This window comes from Penaeus chinensis, chromosome 28, assembly GCF_019202785.1.
Source record: "Penaeus chinensis breed Huanghai No. 1 chromosome 28, ASM1920278v2, whole genome shotgun sequence".
Lineage (NCBI taxonomy): Eukaryota > Metazoa > Arthropoda > Malacostraca > Decapoda > Penaeidae > Penaeus > Penaeus chinensis.
The window spans coordinates 3381775-3394274 of record NC_061846.1 but is presented as its reverse complement, the minus strand read 5'-3'; the positions used below and the strand labels follow the sequence as shown (position 1 = coordinate 3394274).

Sequence of the window (12500 nt, the reverse complement as noted above, 5' to 3'; positions counted from 1 at the left end):
AATAAAAATTATAAAAATAGAATTGAAATGAAAAACAAAATAAAATAATACACGTACACTGCACACACACACACACACACGCACACACATGCACACACACACACACACACACACACACCCACATGCACACACACACACACACACATGCACACACACACACACACACACGCACACACACACACACACACACACACACACACACACACACACACACACACACACTCACACACACACACACACACGCACACATATATACACATATATTTATGTATATACATATATATACATATATATATACATATATACATATATATATATATATATATATACACACACATATATATACAAACAGATAACGGGTTGAAAGGAAGATACAATGGAATAGACATACTGGATCGTAAAGTGGTGAACAAAATCAAACTAGGTCGAGATGAAAAATGTTAGAAGAACCCAGCTCTACCAGTGTTCTCGACCTGAAATTAATACACTTTTTCCACGATCATATATCTCGATTTCCCAGGTCAACCTGGTATTAAAATGGTATTGATAACGATATCTGTAAGGAAGATCACTACAGTCACCATCACTAAGATCCGAAAGAAATATTTCTAAAAACTGCAAACTGGAATGACTGCAGAGGGGGGGGAGAGAGAGAGAGAGAGAGAGAGAGAGAGAGAGAGAGAGAGAGAGAGAGAGAGAGAGAGAGAGAGAGAGAGAGAGAGAGAGAGGGGGGAGAGAGGGAGAGAGAGAGAGAGAGAGAGAGAGAGAGAGAGAGAGAGAGAGAGAGAGAGAGAGAGAGAGAGAGAGAGAGAGAGAGAGAGAGGGAGGGAGGGAGAGAGAGAGAGAGAGAGAGAGAGAGAGAGAGAGAGAGAGAGAGAGAGAGAGAGAGAGAGAGAGAGAGAGAGAGAGAACGAGAGCGAGAGAGAAAGAGAGAGAAAGAGAAAGAGAGAATGGGAGAGGAGGAGAGGAGGAGAGGGGGAGAGGGGGAGAGAGGGAGAGGGAGAGGGAGAGGGAGAGGGAGAGGGAGGGGGAGGGGGAGGGGGAGGGAGGGAGGGAGGGAGAGAGAGAGAGAGGGAGAGAGAGAAAGGGAGAGAGAGAGAGAGAGAGAGAGCGAGAGAGAGAGAGAGAGAGAGAGAGAGAGAGAGAGAGAGAGAGAGAGAAAATGAGAGAGAGAGAGAGAGAGAGAGAGAGAGAGAGAGAGAGAGAGTGAGTGAGTGAGCGAGAGAGAGAGAGAAAGAGAGAGAAAGAGAAAGAGAAAAAGAGAGGGGGAGAGGAGGAGAGGGGGAGAGGGGAGAGAGGGAGAGGGAGAGGGGGAGGGAGGGAGGGAGGGAGGGATGGAGAGAGAGAGAGAGAGAGAGAGAGAGAGAGAGAGAGAGAGAGAGAGAGAGAGAGAGAGAGAGAGAGAGAAAAGTCAGTCAGAATAACTATTTGAAAGGCCAACGCAGAAAGGGAAACCATAGCAATTGCAACAATAATTTAGCATTGCTGGAGCAATATACAAAGAACATCATATTTTTTATTGCTTTGTATTTCATCTTTTCTATTTTAATTTGATATTTTCAGTTCAATAAATGAACTATAATTTGACAAACTTATCTGACTCATGTGGGACATGGGTAATGAAGTTTATTATATTCAGTGATTTATGGTTAGAAGGAATCTATGTGCTAGACATCAAAGGTCATATAGCACTAAAGTAAGTGTTGTGGCGAAAAGGTTGGGAATGAGTTAACGATTAGGATAAGAGGTTATATGTTAAAGAATGCTGTAGGATAGAATAGTACTGAAAAGAGTATAGAGGGGGAGCTAATGGAATACGGTGGGGATTTGTAAAAGGAGAAGTGGTTAAAGGTATAGGGGGATCAGATCAAATGGAGAGTATGTGCCTGAGGAAGGGAGAGTTATACTGTATGAGGAAAACTGCAAAAGAGCCATTATGAAACAATCAAAGGGTTATACGGGTAGAAATGGTAGTGGTGTAAGTAGGATAAGAATCCAGAGAATGAGATAAGGGAACAAGGGAAGCTAGTGAAGTATGGGGAAGAACATCAGGAGGGGAGGGATCCGGAGGACATTGTTGTGACGTAAGCATCCAGGTGGGAGTTGCAAGAATAATGGGGAGAGGATGGGGTATTTTTTGAGAGAGTGGGAGGAAGAGGGGTAGGGGGAACTTGAGGAGGAGGAGGATGGATATCAGAAATACTTTAAGTGTAGAGCCAATAGAAGTTAAGGGATTAGTGGGTGGATGAGGGGGATGGAGCATTCTCTAGGGTCATGTTTAGGAAGTTTTCGATGTCTTCAAGAGTTTCTGGAGGGGAGGTTTGAGAAACAAAGGATTTCTTATGTGGAGGAAAAGAGGGAATAGATGTCCAAGGAACAGAGGGAGAGGTACTTAATGGGGGAGGTCCTGTCTACAAAAGCTAATCTTGGCAATATTGATGTAGGACTTACATTGGCTTCTGGGAGGAATAGTATAGCACTGGATTACTACTGCATCATAGTCAACAATTAATGCGAGCAAGTCATTTTCAGTCTGACCAGTCCTTGTCGTAGACAGGACAATAATTCGGGGAGATGGAAACAGGTCCGGTACAAGTATTAGGGAGGAGTGAAGTTGGGCAGAAATAGGTTTGGCAGTGAGATCGAACCCACTTGGCTGGGACAAAAAATGGTACTCAAAAGCTTTGCAGAGGTGGAAGCAGCAGAAGGACGAGGGTGGGAGGAAGATAGGGTGGTATGGAGAGAGGTAGTACTGTTGGGAGGAGGAAAATGAGGATGAAGAGTAGTAATAAAAGGGGTGGGGGTAGACAATGAAGAAGATTGTGCAGTAAGACAATTAGAGGGTGTTGGGAGAGAGGATATAAAATAAAAATATATCACATAGAAATGTTTTATAGTAATAACAGTGGTATCACATTTGACTTCTATGTTGCAGGATCCAAAATTGAAACCAGAAAAAAACTTTCTTTGGGGAAAAGTTATCAGGTATCCATTACACTTTCTCGTGTTTGGCAGTCCACTGTATTCTCTGAGGAGATAACATCCCCTCCTGATTTCCATAATGTGTTAATGAAGTTCATAGTGGCAATAATCATGATAATAATACTAATTATCATAGTGGTTCTTATATTTGTCATTGTGCCAATAGTATCTGTAAGAAAAATATCTAGAATAACAGTGAGAACATTATAACATTTTATCAGTAGTCATTACAAATCCAACAAGATAATGACAATAATAAAAATAATATTAACAGTAATGATGATAATAATAATGATAATAATAGTAATGTAAGGATAATAATAATGATATAATAATAATAATATTGGTGATAGTAATACATAAGGAATTATTATTATTATATTATTTTCATTATCATGATCATAATTATTCTTATTATCATTATTATTTTCATTAATACTATCAATAATCTATATAATGATAGCAAATGCCTGAGTATGCCAATTTCCAGTTGACTTTAGCTCTTTATAAATATTGTTAAACTCACTTGCCCTTTACTTTACAAAATTTATGTGTTAGTTTGACAGGTTTCTACTATTAAATATATGATAAAAATTTCTTGCTAAATGAAGTCATCAGCCATAAGATCGATGGACGAGGGAAATTGTGTGTGTGTGTGTGTGTGTGTGTGTGTGTGTGTGTGTGTGTGTGTGTGTGTGTTAAATAGCAACTAAATTACCCTGTTTAAACTATTAAAAAACAACTTTATTATGAAAATAAGCTAGTACAGATTGTGCAATATTTTATTAATATTTACCTTTAGTATATACATATATTACAATGATATTAAATACATCTTTAAGTTAATATAAAACTGCTTCAATCATTAAATGTTTTTTAAATATTCATCTTATTGAATAATTGTAAAACTAGCATCAATTTTCTTTATAATATACAACCTAAAATAAATTATTATCCTGAAATAATTTACTCATGAGTAAAATAATAATTCAAATACGGTTCTGACTACAGTACAAATGCTGTACTTTTTACAAAGCATTCTAAATTCCAAGAACTATGCCCTATTAGATTCTTATCCCTGAATCATTGGAATTACGACATCTAAGAATTCTGCCGGCTTGTCTGCATGCAGCCAGTGTCCTGCGCCTTCGATGTAATGAAAAGTTGCCTGCGGAAAGATGTCTTGGATGATCTCCTCTTCTTCTGGTCTGTGGATAAAAAACAGGTAGGTAGTTTTGTGCTAAGGTGAAACAAAATCTAATTTACATGGATCTTTTTATGCATTATACAACCAACATATTGCATTACATAAATAAATAATCTATCTTGCTTTATGTGTGTATGATTAATCCTTTAGGCTGCGAGGACATAACATAAATACCATGACCACTAAGATCTTAATTTCGTGTGTTTACACATAGATGACTATACAAATGCTTAATTACCAAGAAATCAATTACTAATATCTCACCTATTTATCTTCTTACTTGAGTTTTGGAATGATTCTTTATTATTTTCTATTGCTATTAGTATTTATTTACACTGAAAAATAATAATGTGAGTAATGAAAATAACAGCATCAATTTTAATCGCATTAGGGGGGGAAAAAAAAAATCCCAAAAGGTCAAGGATTAGGGAAAATTAAGTTAGGTCACATTAGGCTACTTGATTTGTTGGTGGCTGAGCACTTGTGGTGCCATCCATGTTGAACAAAAACAAAAACAACAACAACAACAAAACTTAAATACAAAAGGTTCATATATGTGTGTGTGCCCCTTTCCCTTTCCCAATGCTCTTCATCTCTTACTCTTTTCCCTTGTTTTTTCTGAATTACTGTTATTATTCATCAAATATCAAATATCCCCATCCTGACACTACCTTACACAAATAAACATAGCATGAAAGCATCTGCAGTCACAAAATGACCATATTAAACACACAAAGCACACATGCAACTACACAGAAAATCTGCCCCCTTTACCTAACATAATCTGACAAAGCTCCGGCCACAAAAGCAGTCTCTCCTTCAAAATAACTGTCCCTCTTGACAACGGGAAAGGTAGATATGTGGGGGTTGAAGTTCTTGGCAATAGCATTAATGTTCACTCTCCATTTGTAGCCGTCCTCATCCCGGATCAGGTTCGTCAAAAGGAACTGCCGAATACCGCGTTCCTGGGAGCAAAAGTAGATGGTTGATTCACACTTACTGGCACATACTTCACTGCTGAAAAGATTGGAATCAAAATACAGGAGTTTGTGTTGGGCAAGATAAGAGTTAGAATAACTTAAAAAGCAAATTCTAGTTTCAGTATATGAATATTACATTAAGAAGAAAAGAAGAAGAAGAAGAAGAAGAAGAAGAAGAAGAAGAAAACTCTTAACTACCCTCCACAGCCAATGAATGTTTATTACAACCATTCATTTTCACACAAAGAACACATCATTTAAGTGAAAAGAATTTATGAATTAAATACAGGTGAAACATGGGACATATCCTCACCGGGACTGCAGGTAGCAGGAGGTTGTCAACATAGGTGCGTGCTTCAACCATATTCAGATGAGACGGAACTTGGACCTTCCTCATAATCTCAACAAAGATGGGAAGTGATGATATGCTGTCTGAGACCCCATAAGGAGAGATATCAAGTACCAGCAATTTCTCCACTACTGATGGCTGTAATGTTAAAAGGCTTTGGGTTATTCTAATATTTTTCTCTCTCTCTCTCTCTCTCTCTCTCTCTCTCTCTCTCTCTCTCTCTCTCTCTCTCTCTCTCTCTCTCTCTCTCTCTCTCTCTCTCCCTCTCTCCCTCTCTCTTCCTCTCTCTCTCTTCCTCTCTCTCTCTTCCTCTCTCTCTCTTCCTCTCTCTCTCTTCCTCTCTCTCTCTTCCTCTCTCTCTCTTCCTCTCTCTCTCTTCCTCTCTCTCTCTTCCTCTCTCTCTCTTCCTCCCTCCCTCTCTCTCTCTCTCTCTCTCTCTCTCTCTCTCTCTCTCTCTCTCTCTCTCTCTCTCTCTCTCTCTCTCTCTCTCTCTCTCTCTCCGCCTCTCCGCCTCTCCGCCTCTCCGCCTCTCCGCCTCTCCGCCTCTCCGCCTCTCAGCCTCTCAGCCTCTCAGCCTCTCAGTCTCTCAATCTCTTGGTTTCTCTCTCTCTTCCTCTCTCTCTCTCTCTCTCTCTCTCTCTCTCTCTCTCTCTCTCTCTCTCTCTCTCTCTCTCTCCCTCCCTCCCTCCCTCCCTCCCTCTCTCTCGCCTCTCAGCCTCTCAGTCTCTCAATCTCTTGGTTTCTCTCTCTCTCTCTCTCTCTCTCTCTCTCTCTCTCTCTCTCTCTCTCTCTCTCTCTCTCTCTCTCTTTCTCTCTCTCTCTCTTGGTTTCTCCCTCTCTCTCTTGGTTTCTCTCTCTCTCTCTCTCTTGGTTTCTCTCTCTCTATCTCCCTTGGTTTCTCTCTCTATCTCTCTCTTAGTTTCTCTCTCTATCTCTCTCTCTCTCTTGGTTTCTCTCTCTCTTTCTTGGTTTCTCTCTCTCTATCTCCCTTGGTTTCTCTCTCTATCTCTCTCTATCTCCCTTGGTTTCTCTCTCTATCTCTCTCTAGGTTTCTCTCTCTATCTCTCTCCATCTCTCTCTTGGTTTCTCTCTCTATCTCTCTCTTGGTTTCTCTCTCTATCCCTCTCTTGGTTTCTCTCTCTATCCCTCTCTTGGTTTCTCTCTCTATCTCTCTCTTGGTTTCTCTCTCTATCTCTCTCTTATTTTCTCTCTCTATCTCTCTCTTGGTTTCTCTCTCTCTCTCTCTCTTGGTTTCTCTCTCTCTCTCTCTTGGTTTCTCTCTCTCTCTCTCTTGGTTTCTCTCTCTCTCTTTTGGTTTCTCTCTCTCTCTTTTGGTTTCTCTCTCTCTCTCATGGTTTCCCTCTCTCTCTTGGTTTCTCTCTCTATCTCTCTCTTGGTTTCTCTCTCTATCTCTATCTTGGTTTCTCTCTCTATCTCTATCTTGGTTTCTCTCTCTATCTCCCTTGGTTTCTCTCTCTATCTCTCTCTTGGTTTCTCTCTCTATCTCTCTCTTGGTTTCTCTCTCTATCTCTCTCTTGGCTTCTCTCTCTATCTCTCTCTAGGTTTCTCTCTCTATCTCTCTCTTGGTTTCTCTCTCTATCTCTCTCTTGGTTTCTCTCTCTATCTCTCTCTTGGTTTCTCTCTCTATTTCTCTCTTGGTTTCTCTCTCTATCCCTCTCTTGGTTTCTCTCTCTATCCCTCTCTTGGTTTCTCTCTCTATCTCTCTCTTGGTTTCTTTCTCTATCTCTCTCTTATTTTCTCTCTCTATCTCTCTCTTGGTTTCTCTCTCTCTTTGTTTCTCTATCTCTCTCTCTTGGTTTCTCTCTCTCTCTTGGTTTCTCTCTCTCTCTTTTGGTTTCTCTCTCTCTCTCATGGTTTCCCTCTCTCTCTTGGTTTCTCTCTCTATCTCTATCTTGGTTTCTCTCTCTCTCTCTCTCTCTCTCTCTCTCTCTCTCTCTCTCTCTCTCTCTCTCTCTCTCTCTCTCTCTCGCCTCTCAGCCTCTCAATCTCTTGGTTTCTCTCTCTCTCTCTCTCTCTTGGTTTCTCCCTCTCTCTTTCTTAGTTTCTCCCTCTCTCTCTCTTGGTTTCTCTCTCTCTCTCTCTTGGTTTCTCTCTCTCTCTCTTGGTTTCTCTCTCTCTATCTCCCTTGGTTTCTCTCTCTATCTCTCTCTTGGTTTCTCTCTCTCTCTCTTGGTTTCTCTCTCTCTCTTTCTTGGTTTCTCTCTCTCTCTCTCCCTTGCTTTCTCTCTCTATCTCTCTCTTGGTTTCTCTCTCTATCTCCCTTGGTTTCTCTCTCTATCTCCCTTGGTTTCTCTCTCTATCTCTCTCTTGGTTTCTCTCTCTCTATATCTCTCTCTTGGTTTCTCTCTCTATCTCTCTCTTGGTTTCTCTCTCTATCTCTCTCTTGGTTTCTCTCTCTATCTCTCTCTCTTGGTTTCTCTCTCTATCTCTCTTGGTTTCTCTCTCTATCCCTCTCTTGGTTTCTCTCTCTATCCCTCTCTTGGTTTCTCTCTCTATCTCTCTCTTGGTTTCTCTCTCTATCTCTCTCTTGGTTTCTCTCTCTCTCTCTTGGTTTCTCTCTCTCTCTCTCTTGGTTTCTCTCTCTCTCTCTCTCTCTTGATTTCTCTCTCTCTCTCATGGTTTCTTTCTCTCTCTCTTTTGGTTTCTCTCTCTCTCTCATGGTTTCCCTCTCTCTCTTGGTTTCTCTCTCTATCTCTCTCTTGGTTTCTCTCTCTATCTCTCTCTCTATCTCTCTCTTGGTCTCTCTCTCTCTCATGGTTTCTCTCTCTCTCGCTCTCTCTCATGGTTTCTCTCTCTCTCTTGGTTTCTCTCTCTCTCTCTTGGTTTCTCTCTCTCTCTCAGGGTTTCTCTCTCTCTCTGTCTTGGTTTCTCTCTCTCTCTCTCTCTGTCTTGGTTTCTCTCTCTATCTCTCTCTATCTCTCTCTTGGTTTCTCTCTCTATCTCTCTCTTGGTTTCTCTCTCTATCTCTCTCTTGGTTTCTCTCTCTATCTCTCTCTTGGTTTCTCTCTCTATCTCTATCTTGGTTTCTCTCTCTCTCTCTTGGTTTCTCTCTCTATCTCTCTCTTGGTTTCTCTCTCTCTCTCTCTCTCTCTCTCTCTCTCTCTCTCTCTCTCTCTCTCTCTCTCTCTCTCTCTGTTCAGTCTCTCTCTCTCTCTGTTCAGTCTCTCTCTCTTTCTCTCTCAGTCTCTCTCTCTTTCTCTCTCAGTCTCTCTCTCTTTCTCTCTCAGTCTCTCTTTCTTTCTCTCTCAGTCTCTCTCTCTTTCTCTCCCTGTGTCTCTCTCTTTCTCTCTCTTTCTCTCTCAGTCTCTCTCTCTTTCTCTCTCAGTCTCTCTCTCTTTCTCTCTCAGTCTCCTCTCTTTCTCTCTCAGTCTCTCTCTCTTTCTCTCTCAGTCTCTTCTCTTTCTTTCTCAGTCTCTCTCTCTTTCTCTCTCAGTCTCTCTCTCTTTCTCGCTCAGTCTCTCTTTCTTTCTCTCTCAGTCTCTCTCTCTTTCTCTCTCAGTCTCCTCTCTTTCTCTCTCAGTCTCTCTCTCTTTCTCTCTCAGTCTCCTCTCTTTCTCTCTTAGTCTCCTCTCTTTCTTTCTCAGTCTCTCTCTCTTTCTCTCTCAGTCTCTCTCTCTTTCTCTTTCTCTCTCAGTCTCTCTCTCTTTCTCTCTCAGTCTCTCTCTCTTTCTCTCTGTCTCTCTCTCTTTTTCTCTCTCTATCAGGCTCCTTTTCCTTTTCTCTGTCTTTCTCCTCTCGCTTTCCCCTTACCCTCACTCTCTCCCCTTCAACCTCTCCTTCCCTCTCTCTTTCACACCTCCTTTACCCTCTCCTCTCCCTCATCCTTTACCTCATTTTCACTTTTACCTTCTATCTCTACTTCACCCTCACCTCAATCTCTTACTTTACCACTATCTTCTCCCTCTTCTCACCTACACCTTCATTCTTTAAGCTACCTGAATTTCACCCTCTATCTCATCCTCACCTGCCTACAGAATTTTACATGACTAACCTCTATCAGAGCAGCTGCCATGACTGCCCTGCCTCCCATGCTGTGACCCATCAACACAGCCTTTGGAATGTTTTGTCTTTCGAGAAAATGAAGCAGATCTTCAGCTAACAGTGGGTAGCTTATATCTGGAGTGTGAGGGCTGTCACCATGATTTCTGGCATCTACAGTATAAACCTGGGAGTAATATCATTTAGCAGCTGTGTTTAATACTTTCAATTTTGTTGTATCATTTTAAAAATTACATGTGAATACTAGATTCCTGGGCCTGTTATTTCAGTATTTTTTTATGAATAGGTAATAGAGTTCATATAATTTTCTCAAGTTAGAGAAACTGGATTTCTTGCTCACTTACTTGTCGCCCTGTTTTGGAACTAATAGCTTTTCCAAGCCCTTTCCAGTTTGTTTTTGAACCAAGCAGTCCATGCATGATCACTACTGGGGCTTTGTCAGATGTCTTTTGTGGACTTGCTGATTGGAATAAGGTAAAAGCCATATCTACTGCAGCACTTCTGTAAATGCAAAGGATAATGCAATTTAAACCTTTTCACTTATATTAATAATTCTGTGTACAATATATTATGCTAATATGAAACACTGACTCATATGCTCCTTTTGAATTATAAGGGTTCCACGAGAGCCAATAATGAAAGCAACCAATAGCCCCCACCATGCATATTCTGGCAAGATCGGAGCTTGGACCTATTCATTATTTGACAACAGACAGTATTGATCTACAATCTTTATCTTCCAGAATCTACATGATTGAGTTTTGGTGGCCTTCATCAAATTATCAACAGATATGTACGCCACAGCAATCACTTGGTGCCACCAATAATTGGTCATATAGAGAATACTACGACTAGTCTAGACAATATGAGATACATGACATGTCATTTATCAATAGCTGGTCCTATTAGAAAATTAAATGAATCCAAATGAAATACGAAGGCCTCACATGAAAATTGATGAAAAGGAAATTATCACAACCTTATACAATTTTTGAATGTTCTATGCTATGACTTTTCAAAGTTTTTACATTGTCATGATTGATAAGTCATGATCACAGCTGCTACAATAAGATCAGAAATCACTGCTCAACATTTTAGAATTCTTATCAGTTCTTTTGGTGCTTAAGATTAGGTTCACTTTCAGTTTTGGTTTATTTGAACAACTAAATTTTTCAGGTTGTTTTAAACTCAAGCTACATCAAATAAATTTATCAGAACTTTTATATCAACTGTACACTAGTGATGCTAAAAGGTTTGTTCATGGATATCTTTTATGACATGGCACTGGCTTTGATGACATTAACCCAATGAATACAGATGGTATGATTACATGCAATGTTCTCAGCACTTTTTGTTTATTATTGTGGTGACAACAAGTGCTTGGACACTAGGGAGTCAAATACTAGTCCTATGTATCTCACCTGTTAACACTTTAATATATATTACTGTTACTACTGTTATTAGTATAATGACATAATAATAACCATAATGGTTACCAAAAAATACAGAACACTGATATTTCAATTATGGACTTCTCTCTTTCATCTACCTTTTTCACAGGTATTGTACTGGCGATGGAATATTTTAAAACAACCATAACTGACATATTAGCATATTAGCATCCACTCTTATTTCTGACTTTAGATACCACCCACCGGTAGTACAAAATTAGTACAGCCAGCAGTTATATTAATTACATAATTTAGGACAGTACATTCATACTACCAAATACTCTCTCTCTTTACCTTGAGGTAGTATAATTTTTCGACAGGAAACTCTCAATTGTAAAGTGATGTATCTGCATAGTTCTCGCATGTATGCCAATGACTCCTTTTAATAAATTCATCGTGAATTATTAGCGTTCCGCCCCGGCCGCTCTCTCGCTGCGCAATGTTTACAACTTGGGTCGCTTGGCCTCCGGATCCTTTGTTTACATCTGTAAGTCAGGGTTGTGTAGATTACTTAGTAATTTGATTGTTTGGGGTACTTGGAGGTAATTGATATGTGATTCTCTTTTATTTTTAATTAAAATTGACTTTTAATTAATATTTTTTGTAATTTAAAAATTCAATTGAGGTTTTTTATTTTAGATGAATATCTTCTACATGACTCGAGGTTAGGCCGACGAGGTAGGATCATCAAACGTGTTCTCCGTGTTCTCCGCACAGGAAATTCTCTAAGAAAACTTCTGTTGAAACTTACACTGCGGTGAATTCTTGAGACATATTGGCTGTAAGTAGCTCTGTTTATGATTATATCAAGTAAATGCAGCTTTAGAACGGAAACCCAAGTGTATTTTACATTTTGGAGAGGCCTTACTGACCATACATTAGATACAGAGTTTGTTTCATATGGTGTTGATGTAATAATGGGAATCTCATGTCATTTGTAGTAGGTGTCTTAAACTTTTACCGAGCACTAAGTATAGAAGCAATAGCATTAGTTCATGAAAAAGTATTCTCAATATTTTTTTTTCATTTAGATAGTAATTAATCAATAGGTCAGATGATTAGAAATACTTAATTATACTGAATTACAGATTGTGATTACAAGTGCATTTCAAGATGTCTTCTCTACGCAATGCAGTCAAGACCCAACGTGAACACAGGGAAAGACACCAGCCTCAGAGTCGGCAACATCTAGGGGCATTGGAAAAGAAAAAGGACTACAAGAAACGATCAAAGTGAGGATCCTTTTTAGAATTTTAGAAATGTACTATGTGTCAATAAGCAGTGAGATCCTTAAATAGGATATTTACTGGAGACAGTGTTTCTTTTTCTCTTATTTCCTCCTGGGAAGGTTTTACTTTATGACATTGGTCAGGTAATAATATTAAGACTGTTATTCATGTATTTGCACATACCACCTATGCTATTTTGTATACATATTTCATACATATGTACATATCGATATATAGATATACATGTGTATATATGTATATACATGTATGTATATATGTTTT

The 12500-nt window shown here is 39.5% G+C and overlaps 1 protein-coding gene across 2 annotated transcripts; it reads right to left on the bottom strand.

Annotated features, from left to right (window-relative positions):
• Positions 1-3105: 3105 nt before the first annotated feature.
• On the bottom strand, positions 3106-11448 carry LOC125040059 (protein ABHD11-like). Of its 2 annotated transcripts, XM_047634511.1 has the most exons (6): positions 11284-11448; positions 9883-10039; positions 9531-9704; positions 5483-5656; positions 4964-5154; positions 3309-4190 (listed from the first exon to the last, which is right to left on the bottom strand). In XM_047634511.1, exons 1-6 carry the CDS (start codon positions 11382-11384, stop codon positions 4055-4057), a joined length of 933 nt encoding a protein of 310 aa, XP_047490467.1. In that variant the 5' UTR covers positions 11385-11448; the 3' UTR covers positions 3309-4054. The 2 variants fall into 2 exon arrangements, with proteins under 2 accessions (XP_047490468.1, XP_047490467.1); XM_047634512.1 differs by lacking the exon at positions 9531-9704 and having other exon boundaries at positions 3106-4190.
• Between the last annotated feature and the right edge of the window lie 1052 nt (positions 11449-12500).

Excerpts from the sequence above, each read along its gene's own strand:
- LOC125040059 (XM_047634511.1), bottom strand. The coding sequence starts at position 11,384 with ATGAATTTATTAAAAGGAGTCATTGGCATACATGCGAGAACTATGCAG. Across the intron at positions 10,040-11,283 it reads AAAAATTATACTACCTCAAG|AAGTGCTGCAGTAGATATGG; the intron begins GTAAAGAGAGAG and ends TTGCATTTACAG. Across the intron at positions 9,705-9,882 it reads GTTCCAAAACAGGGCGACAA|GTTTATACTGTAGATGCCAG; the intron begins GTAAGTGAGCAA and ends TATTACTCCCAG.